At 43.3% G+C, this 15,276-nt stretch overlaps 1 protein-coding gene across 1 annotated transcript in view; it reads left to right on the forward strand.

Annotated features, from left to right (window-relative positions):
* The first annotated feature begins 28 nt into the window (after positions 1–28).
* The window catches only part of COL4A1 (collagen type IV alpha 1 chain), a 126,208-nt gene continuing 110,960 nt past the window's right edge, over positions 29–15,276 (forward strand). The window contains exon 1 of the mRNA XM_082783080.1: positions 29–268. Coding sequence (XP_082639206.1) covers positions 206–268 — 63 coding nt within the window. The 5' untranslated portion in view covers positions 29–205. The remainder of the gene's footprint in view (positions 269–15,276) is intronic.

The following is a 15,276-nucleotide window of genomic DNA, read 5'->3' on the forward strand; positions in this document are numbered from 1 at the left end:
GAGGAACCGCGGGGAGCGGGCGAGGTTGCGCGCTCCCAGGGTCTCCGCCCGGGGGAGGAGAGGGGGCTGCCGCCGCCCATCGGTTACGGCGAGGCGAGTCCCTCGCCCTGAAGGCAGCCGCGGCCGCCACGGAGGGGAGAAGCACGGCTGTGGGGCCGGCCCCGCGGAGCCCCCACGCCCAGCCGCCGGCACGGTGCGCGGCAGCATGTGGCTGTGGCTGGGCTTCGGGCTGCTGCTCAGCGCAGAGCTCGACACCGTCGCCGCCGCGGTGAGTACGAGGGGGCTGCCCCCGCGCCCCTCTCGGACCCCCTTTGCTGTGGGGACGGGACCCGAGGGACCGGGGATCCCCCGGAATCGCGCGGGGGGTCTCCGCGGGTGGGCAGGCGCGGCGGCCAGGTGGGGGGACCGGGGGGATGCCCGGCTGCCCCGCCGCTGCCCTGCGCGGGTGCGGAGCGGGACCGAGCGCGGGGCGCCGCGGGATGGCCGCGGGGTCCGGGTCCGGGTCTGGGTTTGGGTCCGAGCTCCGGGCACGGCCCCGCCGTGGTCTCGCTGCCCCCCGGCTCCTCGGGGAACGGCTCGGGGTTGGGAGGGAGGATGGAGAGCGCAGCCGGGACCTAAAGCAGCGCGGGCGCCCGGAGAGTGATAAACAAAACAAAACAAAACGGAAAGGTGAGCTTTTGTAGGGAAAAACAGCGACAAAAAATGCGTCTGGCTGCTTGGATTCAAGGAGTCGTGCTCGCTGCCTTTGACCCCCGCGATGGGCAGTCGGCCGGAGACCAGGAATGATTCTGATGTTAATGATTAAAGTTCAGTTCTGGCACCTTTCCTGACAGAGCGAGATTCAGCTGCAGACATGTAAAATCGAAAGTATGCAAGTAGTCTGAAAGTTTTGCTAAGGGAGCTAATTTTATCCCTGTGATATTAGCTACCCGCTGCCCTTAAGTTAAAGGACTCCGTTTCCTAGCGCTCCTGAAGTATTTTGCAGTGCCTCGGACTGTCTCTCCCCTAAGCAAAGGGAGTTGACATGATAACGTGAACTGAGTCATCTTCTCATGGTCTTTGGTTTCTTGCTTTTGGGGAGTTCGACCCCATAGCAGTGAAATCCAGGGGTGCAGAAAACCAGTAGCCACGGGCAGATGGGTTGTTTGTCACATTCCCTGCCGTAAATGTAAGATCTGGCATTTTAAGCAGTGAAGGAAGTAGCAGAGAGGCTCATTGTAAACTTGTTTTCTGCAGAAAGCAAGTTCTATATTGAACTGCTTTTTTCTGTGTGACCATGGGGATGGTATCTATGCCTTGGATCAGCTGAAGTCAGAAATGCACTGAACTTCTGACGTCTGATCTGTTGCTCCTAGGCTGATAGTATCAGGCTCGCAGTGATGGCAGTAAATCACTTGGTGATGCACCTTTGGGATGATTCACCCATCATTTGGCATTAAACTGTCTTCCTTTCAGGATATAATTAAATTTAATTAATTAAAATCTTTTGAGGTAAATCATTCATGTTTGAATTCGGAATTTGGTGTTCCTAGAGGTATAAATGTCTCTCTGTGAAATATGTTCCCACCTTGCACAGTTTAAGTGAAGTCATTGGGTAAACCCCAGCCGTCAGTGACAGACAGACAGCTATGTGACAAAGACCTGCACATTAAAAGAAAATTTGAGCTTTAATACTACTTATACAATTTCAAGTCTTCCATAGCAACCCTGAATTGTTCTAAAGTTGTCCTGTGTGTGCAGGATAAGTTGCTGTATTCACATCAAGGCTCCTAAATGCAATCTGGAGCTGTTAATTACGTTACGGAGCTGTCACACTATTAACCACCCTTTCTGTGCTATGCTGGCTACAGATTGCTCCTGATTGCTCGGTGCCACCAGGAAACACAAGCATGCCACGGAAGCCGAGCTCCTTGAGGCTTTATTGCCATGGATGAACTTTCAGCCATGCATGGCTGGCCTTTCGCTGCGTGCCGTTCTGCCAGCATTGCCCTCAGCAGATCCCCAAAGGCTCTGGGGCCTGCTTCTCTCCAGAGAGCCCAGAGCTGGCTTGGTGCACCCGGGTAATGGTGGCCGAGTGGGGCTGTCACATACATGAGCCTCATTCTCCTGCTTTCTGAGGGTTGGCGGGGCTGGCCCCATGCTCACATTGTCCTGGGCCAAATGTGTCCCTGCTGCTCGGTTGTTCTGTTTATGTTCGAGCAACGGTTGTGTTAAAAGAGGGCCGTGTGGTAGGAGAGGTTGCATGCAGCACTGGGGGTGACAGGCTGAAGGAATCAGCTGGTTCTTTCCTGCCCTGAAATAACTTGTATAATCTAGATGAAAAAATCATTATGTTTGTGCAGCCACCGTCTTGTCATGCTCTTAGTCGTTCTGTGGCCTTCATCACAGAATCTCTGAGGCTGGGGCACCTTGCAGAACGACTCATCCAAATCCCGCCCAGAGCAGGCTCACCTATAGCAGGCTGCTCAGGGCTGTGTCCTGTGGGGTTCTGAGCACCTCCAAGGATGGGGACTCCACAGCCCCTCTGTGCAACCCGTCCCATGTAGTAGACATGTTTCTTCATAGTTCTCCTTGTGGTTGTGCAGGAGTGACTAGCTGAAACTCGAGGTCGTGTCTGCAACGGCAAATGTAGCAGAAGCAGCTTGTGCTGTGTTGCTCTCAGGGATTCTGCAGAGTAACAGGGCCAACAGTAAAAAACTCTTTTTATCACCGACTTACTCATGATTAAATACATACAAGGAGATTTGGAAGGACTCCTCTCATGTCGGCATTTGATGCAGCAACGCCAGCCTTGAGCCAGCTGCTGTCAGGATCCTGTGCCTTAGTGCACAACAGGGGACCACTCCTTTGCAGCTCCCATGGGGACCTTGCCAGGGTGTGAAATGGCACTATGAAGTACACCCACATGTGACACTGGAAGCTCAAAGCATTTCATGTTCACCCATTGTCATTGAAATACTAATTATAGCTGATACGGGCTTTTGTACTGTTCCATGTTTTACTGAGGAGATTCATTTTCAAATTGTAAAGGGAGCAGAGCAGAAGACAGGGCAGCAGTTTATTGTGTTTTCAGGTCAGACTGAGAGAGAGCTCCCGTGAGGCAGTTACAGGAGAAACTTGTTTTGATGGATCTCTGCAGGGGCTCTCATTTCTGACACTCTTCAAGCTGCTGCTTCTTTTGGAGAAAGTCTGCTTCCTAGCATTAGTACTGCTTGGTTGAGGGATGACAATGCCATGGAAATCCTGGTTTCGTGTTTTGATACCCTCTCCACACCACTGCAGATGCCTTCTGTGTGTTTTCCGAAATGGAGCAAGATCTCCTGGCTGCATTTAAGTAGTGGGGCAGATCAGCCTTGACACGAGCAGGCTGGGTGCTGGTGGGAGGCCAGGAGGTCCCTGTCCCCAGGTGAGCCCTGCCTGGTGTGTGTGTCCTGGCAGAGGCTGGGATGAGGCTGCTCTGCCCTGTCACCCTCACACCTTCCTCTCATCACCCTCCTGTTTTGAAATCATAAAAACACAACCAACCAACCAAACAAAAAACCCCTGCTCCCAACTAGTCTGAATGATTTTTCTGTTCTGATTATGTTAAACACAGTTTATTGAGATAAAGGCAGGTAAGCCAAGGGCAGAGAAAAGAAATGACTAAAGAGGCCTGGATGACTGACAGCAGTTCAGGGTGTGCTTTTACTAGTGAAATCAGGCTATGTTGGCCACCTGCCTTCTGCAGCCTTTCATGCCTATCACTGTGACTGTCTTTGGTGTTGAGAGACTCAGCTCACCTCTCCCTCGAGGCCATTTGAGATCCTTGTCCCTAAATGACCTCAAGGACTTGTCTTGTTGACACTAAGAGCACGTCTAACAAACCTTGGCAAGTTTGAGTTCAGGATGGAGATGTGGTTACTGTAATTCAGAAGATGTGGCCAGAAGGAGAGACCCAAATGTCTTCCGCAGAGTTAAGCACCTCCCAGGCTAGAAGGCATCCCTGAGAAATGGGAGATGAGGGTCGATTCCCCCTGCCAGGCTATGGTGGGACACAAGAAGGTGTGAAGGACAGCTCTCTCCCTTGCTCCTGTAGGAGCTAGGTGGCCTGATAGGAAGGGGTGTGGGACTGGGGGTGATAGATGGTGCACTACAGAGAGAGATGAGAGCATGGACATGCATGTGGCTTTCCAGCTGGGAGATTCAGATGTCATCTCCTCCCATGTGATCCTAGTGTGGTCTGTAGCCTTGTTGTTACAGGAACTGTACTTGCCCAGGAGGTGGGAGAGGTGGATGAATCCCTCTGGGCAGAAGGGGAATTGAGATGGGTTGCCCAGCTCCCCCAGGGACACCACTGTTGCATGAGAAGGACATAGTGGTGGCTGCTCCTCCAACCCTATGTCAGAGCAAGAGTAACCCAGTTCTGCATCCCTCAGGTATTTGAGGTTGGCTACTTGCATGTAGGAGAGGGATTGTGGCCTCAGAGCTGAGCTAGCACCTGATTGTGAGCAGTGGTTTTGGGAAGGGAGAGTGTGGTAGAGGGTCTAGAGAGGCAGGTTGCTTCAGGAGCACATAAGGGGTTGCTGCCGGCTGTGTTCGAGCACCACCAGCTGAGCACACCAGTGACGGAGATCTCAGCCAGCCTCCTTCCCTGAGCAATCCTGACTCATCTTCGTCAGCCCCTTCCCGCAGCCAGCTGTACAGCATCAGCAGACGCAAGTGCATTTCTGAACCGTCATCCCAAGTAGCACAGTTCTCACTTCTGGGCGCTTGGGTGTGTTCAGTGTCTTCAGAACTACTGCAGTATTTCATCGCATCTCATCTGCTTTGCGTTTGTAGTCCTGGGATATATAGTTGTGTTGTATGGGGTCTGAGGTTATGCTGGTTGTATATGCTGTCAGTTGCCATGATCACGTAGAGAAATGTAGGATAGCTGCTTTAGGCAGCTAAGACAATTGTTTAAAAACGTCAGAAACCATCTCTAGGGATAGGCTTGTGAATATTGTTCTTTTTATAGAACTAGACTAAACACGATTCAACAACCTCAACATGAGAATAAATTGACTTACTTCATCAGTGTTTAAAAGTTACATAGTGCTCCCTTCCCAGAATTTCCGCTGGTATTACAAAGGCGTTTGACACCTTGCAAAATATGGCCAAAGGGAGAAATTTGGGCATGGGCTATAACCTGACTGAAATAGCAACCAGTGTAGATAGGGAGCAGTTGAATATATGAAGCACTGCTACAATTTAACGATGTTTGTGGGAAGATAAATTTTGACTTCTCAGGGTTGTGGCCGGCTGGGATTATTCTTGGTAATTTAATACATCAGAAAAGTATGTGGCATTAGCCCTCCAAGAGTCTTTATATAGCAGTATCTTGGACAATGTGGACATAAAATACAGAACAAATTAAAACATTGTTGACATATATTGGTTACTGTCATTGTGCCATTCTAATCTGCAGTGGCTTGCAGTAAAGAGAAAGGCAAATGTGTACTTTATAAATAATATAAGTAGAAAATACAAAAAAAAAAACAAAAACAAAAAAAAACATGGTTTGCCGTTACTCTCTGACATGTATAAACAGATAAAGAATAATCAAAAGATTTAATCAGAAAAAAATGTGTCTATTTCAGCTTGATGTTTCTACTTAGTATTGAGAAAAATACATGTATACAACTAATTAGGATTAAGTAAGTATTTCTGAGGCTGAAAAGATGACTGTTTAACCTCCATTTATCTTTGGCATATTCTCTTAGAGGAAGGCAGAACCTGGGTAAATATTCTAAAGAAGAAAAAAAAGTGTGTTTTTAAGAGCACCTTTGCTTCCAGTTCCTTGTACTTCTGGATACTCTATTCTGCTTTAGATTCGGTTCTTACTGCTTTAGTTGATCAAGTATCTCACCTGGGTGTTTCTTTGGAAACCTCTTGCAGCCTGCATCCCATTGTGCTTACCTCCATCGTATTTCCAACCCAGGCAAAAAACACAGGAAGCCTTAAGGTTGTATTAACTCTTTATAGCTTAGTTGAATGTGTGGTGATTATAGGAAATACTCCTCCTCACCTTGGATTTGCCAAGTTTTAAGGATATGAAGCTTTGTACTGACAAAGTCTTGATTCAGACAATAATTGTGGTGCTGCCTGTATACCTGTGCGGCAGAGTTTCAGTAACATTGGTGCATCGCTGGTCCAAGGTGTTGCTGTGTTGCAGCAGGCAGCAGGTGCTGTGGGAGCCTGGGAATCCCCTGGGATTGGAGATGAGTCAGCCTGGCCTCACAACCCACAAAAAAAGCTCTCTCTCTTTTTTTTTTTTTTTTTTTTTTTTTTTTTTCCTGGAGGGTGTAATATGACAGAAAAGGCATGGCCAAAGATGAAGAGAGAAAAGCCAGAAGAAAATGTGAAGATGATGGATTTTCTTCTTTTTAAAATGCCTTCTTGTAGCCACACACATTTTCTGAAATAAATGGCATAAGATTTTCTGACGTTGTGCCAATCTAATTCATAGAAAGTGTAGCTGTGTTTTTAACACAGTTATTCCGTTTGTTTTATGGAATATTATGTAGGTTGGGGTTTTTGGGTGGATCCAAGAGATCTACTAAACATCCTCTGTTCCCCTCCTTTCCTCTGCCTTTTCTGTCTGTGCACACTCCTGCTGCCTTTACCTTCACTGCTCCTGTTGCTGGCAAACAGCCCCTTAGAGGGTCTAAGGAAGGGTGTGCATCACTAGCAGAACAATGCAGCACACAAACACAAAGTGCTGTCAAGTGTGTGGGGTAAACAAATTGCAAAGTAATCATTCATTTTCTTTCATCTTTTTTGTGGCTTTCATCTGCTAGTAACCGTGACAGATACAACATTTTGAGATGAAGGTTTTCAAGATGGCTGAGAAGGAGCTGGTGGAATAAATGATAAAAGTTATAAAAATACCAAAATTAATTTCAGTCTCTACAACTGGGAAGCAAAAATAGGTTTTTAAGTAAGATTTTGTCACCCCAGTGGAGAACTTTGTGTAGCTGTTAAAGTAGTAACAGAAGCAATGTGCTAAAAAGCCTGGATTTATAGACTCTGTACTTCATGTCTGAACTGAGATATGATGAAAACCACAAATTAGTTCTGGATGTTGAGCTTCTTTGAAAGCTGCCAGAAGTCCAGTGGTATTCCCCTGCACCTGCTAGAAGAAAATGACCTGTGGTGGCTAACATTTCATCTCCTCTACCACCTATAAAAAACACGCCTTTTCTCTGCCCTGTTCCTTCTCACCTGCTGTGGAGTTCATGATCTCTTTGACCACATGAAGGGTCTGTGATTTCACCAGCAGGGACACCTGTCCTTCTAGCCAACGTGCTCTGCTCTTGTGTATGTCTTCTTGTATTTGATGATGTTGCCTTTCCTTTGAGTTCTAGTTTAGAGGATGGATGATGGATGTGTTCTAATTCATCAGTGTAGTTGATGTGGTTTTTTTTGTGAAGATTATTTCTACAAATATTCACATGGAAATTCACAGTGAAGTATGTAAGTTTTCATTCAAATAATCACAAACTTAGAGGAAAATTGTGTGTGTGTTGTTTTATTAGCAGTAGTATTTTGATAGATAATCTCTGGAGTCCCTAATTTAGAAAACAGATGCCAGGATAAGAACGGCTTTTTTTTTTTTTTCGTGTCACATCTCTCTTCAGGCAATGTTTCACTTGTAACTAAGGGATAAAACAAATTAGCCCATTTTCACTGGATAGCTATGTTCTGACTGGGTATTCTAGGTCTTTTGGTCTTACTAGTCTTGTTTATCTAGTGAAGAAAACTTCTAGTCTACTGAAGACTTCTGTTGAAATATTTGATAGCCTAAAAGCATTGAAACAAATTCTAAGATTGTAATGAAACCCAAATAAGGCTGAAAAAATATGCTGGCATGGACTTTTGGGGCCCTAAAGAATTAGAACAAAAGTATGAAGAAAAATTAGTACATTAATGGTTTGTATTCACAGTGCACATATTAAGGGAAAAATCAGCTAAGTGAGGTTGACTCAAACATTCCAGGAATTTTCATATTGTGCTTGAAGCTCTGTCCCTTTTATGGCAATGGCAAGTCAGTTATCTGCTAGTAGAATAAAAAAGGATAAATTCTGGCTGCCATAAAGCCCAGATGCATGTGCAAGCTGTATTCAAGGCCCAGACTCAGAAGATGGTTTAGCTGTAAATATTCAAACGTGTTTTTAACAGTTTGCAAGAACAGGCAATGAAGACTAAAACTATGTAAATGCTCATAATATTGCTTGAGTAAAATATATATATATATAAATATATATATATATATATATTTATGGAAACTACCGTCCTTTTTATCACAAGTCTACTAACTGTGTACTTGTTATTAGCTGGAATTGCTTGTTATTTTGGAATGGACATGGAAATACTTAGAGAAAACTTGGGAATAGCAAGAGGTGTAAATGAAAGTAAGAAGCAAATAAAAGGCTTAATGTTATCCTAGGAAGTTTATGTTCTTATCCTGTGTTAAAATGATGCAGTGGTTGTAAGGAGTCAAGGCTCCATGACTGATGCCAAGGGGCCAGAGTAGAAACCAGGGCAAGAAACATCCCAGAAGGCAGGAATTAGAAGAGATTGTCAAAAACTGGAATAAAAAAAATCAGGAAGAGGGAAAGGACTAAATGCAGGAGCCATGGACTTTATGTTTTGATCATCTGCAGATCAACTGTGGAAGCAAACTCCTGCCCCTGCCCAGTTGCAAGGACCCCCAGCTGGCTGTCCCAGTTTGGACAAGGTTGGACAAGGTTCTTCTTATGGCCATTCCTGGCAAGTCCCAGTGGGGGAAGACTCAGACATGGGTTCTGATGACGTTAATTCCTATGTGACATAATTTTACTGACTTTCTATTGCTATTTTAAAACTTACTTCCCATTATGGACCTTGGTGATATATCAAATGTTGTACCGATGCCTAACATCTTTGGGTTAAAAAATGTCTCAGCTCATGCCCTTGGGAATGCCAAAATAATAGTTCAAATCATGCAGAAAAACACATCCATCTTGCTGGGGACATGCCTTTGAAAATGTTCTGTGATTCACACTGGTCAGACAAACACTGGTGCTGACTTCGATGCATTTTCCAGGAATGGTGTCTGGCTGGGAAAGTGCTGATGATCTGGAATAAACTGGAAGTGTCATAAGCATAGAAAAGCTCAAGGTGGCAGCCCATGAGATGTGCCCCAGACAGTTGCTGACCTGGCAGTGATGCTAGCTCAGTGGCCTTAGTCCTGTCAGGTGCAGAGTAATCTGCAGATTGACAATGATTTCAGCTTCCATTGAATTTATTTTTAGAGTAACTGAAGTTGCTAAGGACATGGAAAATATTCTCCTAGATCACAAAGGAGGCCAAAGAAGATGATGCTGGTAGGGTAAAGCTAGGAAACTGTGTATGTCAAAAATGAGGAAGAGTTTAGCTAGGCTGTCACCCTGTACCATCAGGCCCACAAACAATTCTTTGTCTTTCTAATCTGCATACATTATTGTAGATTAAAGTCTAAACATTTCATGAGGAAAATGTGAAAAGTTCTGGATTTCCCTCTCTGCTTGCTCAGATGCTTTCTGTCATGGCAATGCTAATGTGTAATTATATGGAACGGGCTTGCATATGGCACAGAGTGTATGTATATTCTCCAAATGAGATGTAGGAAATTGATTGATATGGGAATGTGCATATGTGGTTATGTCATGTCTTATATTGTTTCTGATAATGCCTTTCAATTGCTGATAAATGTGGTTCAGCTGCCTAGAAAATTATTTCACAGTTCTAAATCTAAAGATACGTAAGTCATATTAAATCAGTCATAAAAACAGAGGATGAGTTCTCAGTGAAGTTTCGTATGTTATTGGATGAAACATTGCTGAAGTGTATGTTGTGATGTATTTAAAGTATGAGCATCTTATATGAGTTTTTCTGTACCTGAAAACAACTAATGAAGTTCCAGAACTTTACTTCAAATGTAGAGCTTGGGTACAACAACACTAGTTTAAAATGAATTTATAATATTGGGTATAAAGTAATCTGTTTCTCGTCATTATTATTTACTGTGTTAGAAAGTGTCGAGTGCAGAATTCCTGTTCTTAGATTTATTGTATTACATGGAAACTGCCAAGAAAGCATTTTTAAAATCTGAATCACTCGATGCTACAGGCAGATTTATGATGGATCTTTGTAATTAACCAATTTCATAATTGTCATTGGTGGTGGCCAGCTCTGTATGCTTCCTTCTGATAACCCCATGTCAAGTGAGATAACTGGTCGAATGGTTGTCTGCTCACTTACTTGACTGGGTTTGGTATTTCAAAATAGTGCTTTTTATACTTGAAAATTTGTCTGGCTGATGGAATTACCTCATGACCCTTTTCTTAAGTGTAGAACTGGGTCTGTCATGGAAAAGCCTGATCTTACAAAGGTCTCCATAAGTTTCTTTGGACTGGATTTTGGTGTGTGTGCATTTGGGGAGGCAAGAAGGGAACGGGTCGTAAAACAGTCAAGATACTTTGCCCATTGTGGTGAAATGCTGCAATGCAAGCGAGGCAGAGGAATACATGTATTTCTCAAAGTATTGGCTGGGTAAGACCAACCTCCATGGTGAGATGTCCCCCAATGCATGCTGTGCTCCCAGTGGGATGGCTGGTGTTTCGGTCTTCGCTTTACACCTGCTTTCCCATGGTGTGTTGTAGATCAGACTGGAAGCATCACCAGCTTTTTCTTCCCCAGCTGTTTCCTCCTTCATGTAAAGCCTTGGAGATGAACCAGCACCGTTTCCCTTGAGCTGGCTGCTGGCACCTGTGTGTTGAAGCAGGAGCACAGCTGGGCTTGAGCTAGCCAGCAGAGATGTGCTCCTGCCTCAGTGGCAACAGCTGCTGCCCTTCACCCCACGGGAGAGACAGAAGAGCACAGATATGCCAGTGGGCTGTTGCCAGTCCGAAGCTGGGAACTTCATGGCCACATCTGCTTCCCGTGAGCGAGAGGACGAGCAGCAGCAATCGCACAGTGTCTGCCAGGGCTGCAAAGGTTTGGTCTGCAGGGGCACATGCACTGGTCACACTTGTGCTAGGGATTGAGCTCTCCTGCTGATGGCTGTAGGTGATGAGAAAAATATCCTTGCTCTCATTGCTTGGCATCCACTTCCAAGTCTATAAGCGATGAGAAAGTGGAGAGAGCATGCCGCAAAAAGTCAGTATGATTTGTGTGTCTTTTTTTGCTCATAGGGTGTTCTAGCAATTTGTTTATGACATGAGGAATGAGGTCTGTTACTTAAGAATTATTATGTGCAGAGTTAGCAGTCTAAATTCTCTGTCACTAGAGTGAAAAGGAGTTTCATCATCTCAGTTTTTTGAGGGTTACTTGGTATTAGGAGATTTGCCAAGCAAAAAAAAAAAAAAAAAAAAAAAAAGAGGCTGGTGGGATTGTCTTTACTGCTTTCTTCCCTTACAGATGGCATTGCCCTGTTCTGTAGACTGAAAGTGTCATGTCTGTAACCATTTTTATTTTTTTCATACATGTTTATTTAGATGTTGGAACTTAGTAGCTATAGTCTGATAGCTTCCTAAAAATGAGTCAATTAAAATATAGCAGCTGAAAATGTGTGCTGTGGTCTAATGTCAGGAAGCCATTAAAAACCTCTGGATGTCTTGACAGCTGAGAAGCTATCCAGGTAGTGATCAAAGTATTTAGTAGTAGAAAAACACCTACTGAGGCTTTAAGCTGAGTGATCAAAGAGAGAATTTTTTTATATGATAAAGGCACATTAATATAGAGACAGCTTCCAAAACGTTATTGACAGAATACAAGGGAACTGGTTTTCTATAGGTTTTGTTTTAATATTTCCCAGTGTTAAGTAAACAGTATAAAGGAGACAGACTACTGGGGAGGATGTTTTAGTCCAGAGTTGTCTTCACAGAAGTGGGAATAAGAATAAGTGGTTAACTGAAACCCATAAAGGGGAAAAAATCCCTTAAATGTTTCAGAATAAAAGATAACTTTAGTTTTTCTGTTTTTTTTTTTTTTTTTTTTTTTTTTTTTTTTTTTTTCCAGGCCTTTTTTAGAAATACTGGAAAAGAAAATTCTGAGGAAAAAATTGAAAAGAAGTTTACATTATGTATTATTCTCAGAATAGGCAGTAAAATAATTGTTAGGATAATGATAAAAGTATTTGCACTGTACTTTTATTTATTGGAATTCTTTCTACAGTTATAAATAGTTTTGAGTAAACAACTTCATTTTGGAACCTGCAGTATCAGCCAGGCACAGTTCCTGCAGTCTGTATTATTCTCAGTCCTGTTCTACATATGCAATCATGTCTATATATTGCCATATGAAGTTTCTTGACTAAGATTGTTTTCACCAGAAGCATCTCCTTTATTTGTACGATTGAGTGAAGTACTTGTGCACATCCCTGTTTCTGAAATCTTCCCTTTTTGTTTACAAAACAATGATACTGCTGCTTTTTCTCTTTCAGTTTTTATTTTTATTTTTTTCTATTCTAGTCATATATTATTGGTGCCTATTAACAGAAGCATCTCTTAATAGACCCCCCTCAATATTTGGTGTAGTATTCAAAAGTATTTTATACTTAATTTCAAGCAAACATATCTAGTACTGCTAAATCCTTTTCAGACTAACAGGTGTGCTATGCGTAATGTAATAAAACCTTATTTTGTTAATCAAGTATCTGTTTCAGGTACTTCTTCTGTTTTTCTGCACTCATCCCCTCTTATTTTTCTTTAGGAAAAGTGTGATCCCCACCCTGGATCCTCTCCCAATGCCTTTAAAACCTGCAAGAACTTCTCTCATCTAAGTCAGGACTATGGATCTAGATGGATAATCAAGGAAGAATTACAAGCTCCAATGAATTTCTGTTCCCTTGACAATAAACTCAGCATAGCCTAGATTCTGACTCTGTGGTAAAAATAAAATATACTTTTTAATATTCTTTTAGGTTAAATTGTGAACTTTCACACTGTGCAATCTAAGGATGCAGCCAGCATCCAGTACAGCCACAGGTGCATGTGGCTGGCTTCATGCTCGCAAACAGGAGTCTATTCTGCCTATTCTGCCACAAACAGCTTCTGCAGTCCTACGGAGCATTTTTAGCTTCTCTGTATCTCATTCTCCCCCAAGTGAAGAAAGGGTAGTAGAACTTCATGGTATTCGAAACTAGATATAAGTCTGTTGTGCTAGCGATTATACAAAGCCTGAAAATGTATAATAAAAACTAATTTGATCAACCTTGAAAATTAATTTTCAGTACCACCTTCAGGAATAGAAGTCACATGCATGTCCCAAACGGTGGCAGCTCATACTCATCACTTACCATGTAACTTTGCGTTGTCTAACATTTTGCTGTATTGGCCTTTACTGTTCTTGGGTGTTTTTATGGCAACCACATGTTTTATTGGCAACCCCAAAAACTTTATTTAAAGAGGCTAAATGTAAGAATGGGAAAAAAAGACATGATCAAAGGGAATTGTGTCAGAGAGTTCAGGATAGTGCACCAGATTAGCTGGGGATTTCCATCTCAAGCTTTATTTTGTCTACTTTTTCATGACCCTCTTTGAGAGAGAAATTGTTCATAACTGAATTGATTCTGCTCAAAACCTTAAAATAGAAAAGTCTTTTTTTTTTTCCCTCCTATGAGAAAAGGCAAGTATTCACAAAATTATTTGGATGAGTAAAAGCAATGGATTTGAATTTTGATATCCAGTGTAGTGGAAGAAAATAAAAGTAACCGGACAGAATAGCTTTAAATCCACATGTCTTATGATGCCTACCAATTTGATTTGTCTGAGGAAAAAAAAAGAAAAGGTAAGATTTATAATCCTTAAGATAAGTTTAGTATAAAAAAATCTTTTGGAAGTTGACAATCTCATTCGTATTTCTTTTATATTTTTAAGTTTCTTTGACATAAAATTCCTTTCCAGTCAAAGAAAGGGAAATGAAGGAAATTAATAAAGAAAAGGCTTGCCAACAAATGATAATCTTTGGATTGTCATAAATACCTATAAAAATTTTAGTGTAATAAAAAAATAAAGTAATTTGAAAGCATGCTACCTGCTCTCCTCTTGAGTGGTGCTGACTGAAAGTAAAGGAGGAGTGATTTAATTCTTTATGATTACATTTACAGAGTTAGACAAGAGGGAACCTAGTCTGTTCTCAGCTGGATAGCAAACAGTAGAGCTATTCTTTTGGTCCCAAAGCCCTGACCTCGTAGGGAAAAGTGATCCAACTGTTTCCAAAATAGGCACATCTGTATACTAGAGTACTTTGTCTCTTGGTGATGCTTGGTGAACATCCCAGTAGTTGACATGACAGGATATGTATCACAGCATTGAAAATAATGCAGACTGCAGGGCACAGGAATTGCGAGATAAATGTCGAGCTAGAGAATAAAAGGCATGAAGCTGTACGTCACCCGCAAATCTAGGAGCCCCTATGTATTTTTTATTTAGAAAGTTGTGTCTATCTATTCTAGGAAGTATAGCGGACAGCTTCTGTTCTTCATTCTCCTCACTACTTGCAGTTTCTGGTGGCCACCTAAATAGCTTCACCTGTGTTAAATATACTTACAAAGACTAAATCACTCAAGTGTCATTATAGAATATTTTTTTCTGTGCTCAGATGCTGAAATACAGAAATAGAGATGGAAGTACAAGGAAAATGACTGCTGTTTGCTCTCACAGTAGGATTGGGAGAATAGGCTGGCCACACTGGCAGCATACTGGCAGTCAAGAAGTGGGATCTCTGCTGTAATTTCTCTGTGATTAATTAGGGGTGGAGAGGACAGGGGAGTAGGTTGCGGGAACTTTGCTGGCTGGTCCTAAAGTGGCAGCATCCCGCTGCGAAAGAGATGCTTCCTCTCCTTTCCCCGTGCCCAAGTGTTCACTTTGCTGTAAGCGGGAGCCCAGTCAGACAGGCTGGCCGCAACATGGAGGCCAGCACGGGAGCGGGGCCAGACCGCAGCCCTGAGTGGTGGCGGGGCCTTGGTCGGTGTGCCAGGAGCTGTGCGAACCACAGCTTCCAGGTGTGGTTTCACACCACGCCTCAGCTGGCCTTGAGGAGGGGTGGAGGATGCCTGGGGCCAACCTTCTGGCAGCCGCTGGCTTCCTGAAACTGCAGCCATGCTCCCGCTCCTGTGTCTTTGAGTCTGGAGCAGCAGTGGCTGTTAAATATGTTTGCATGATGTACAGCCAAACGTATTTCCCCTTTACTGCTGCCTGAATGTTAACATAATGTTAATACGTCTTCCTACAG

This window comes from Aythya marila (genome assembly GCF_965140915.1).
Source record: "Aythya marila genome assembly, chromosome: 1".
In the NCBI taxonomy this organism is placed as follows: domain Eukaryota; kingdom Metazoa; phylum Chordata; class Aves; order Anseriformes; family Anatidae; genus Aythya; species Aythya marila.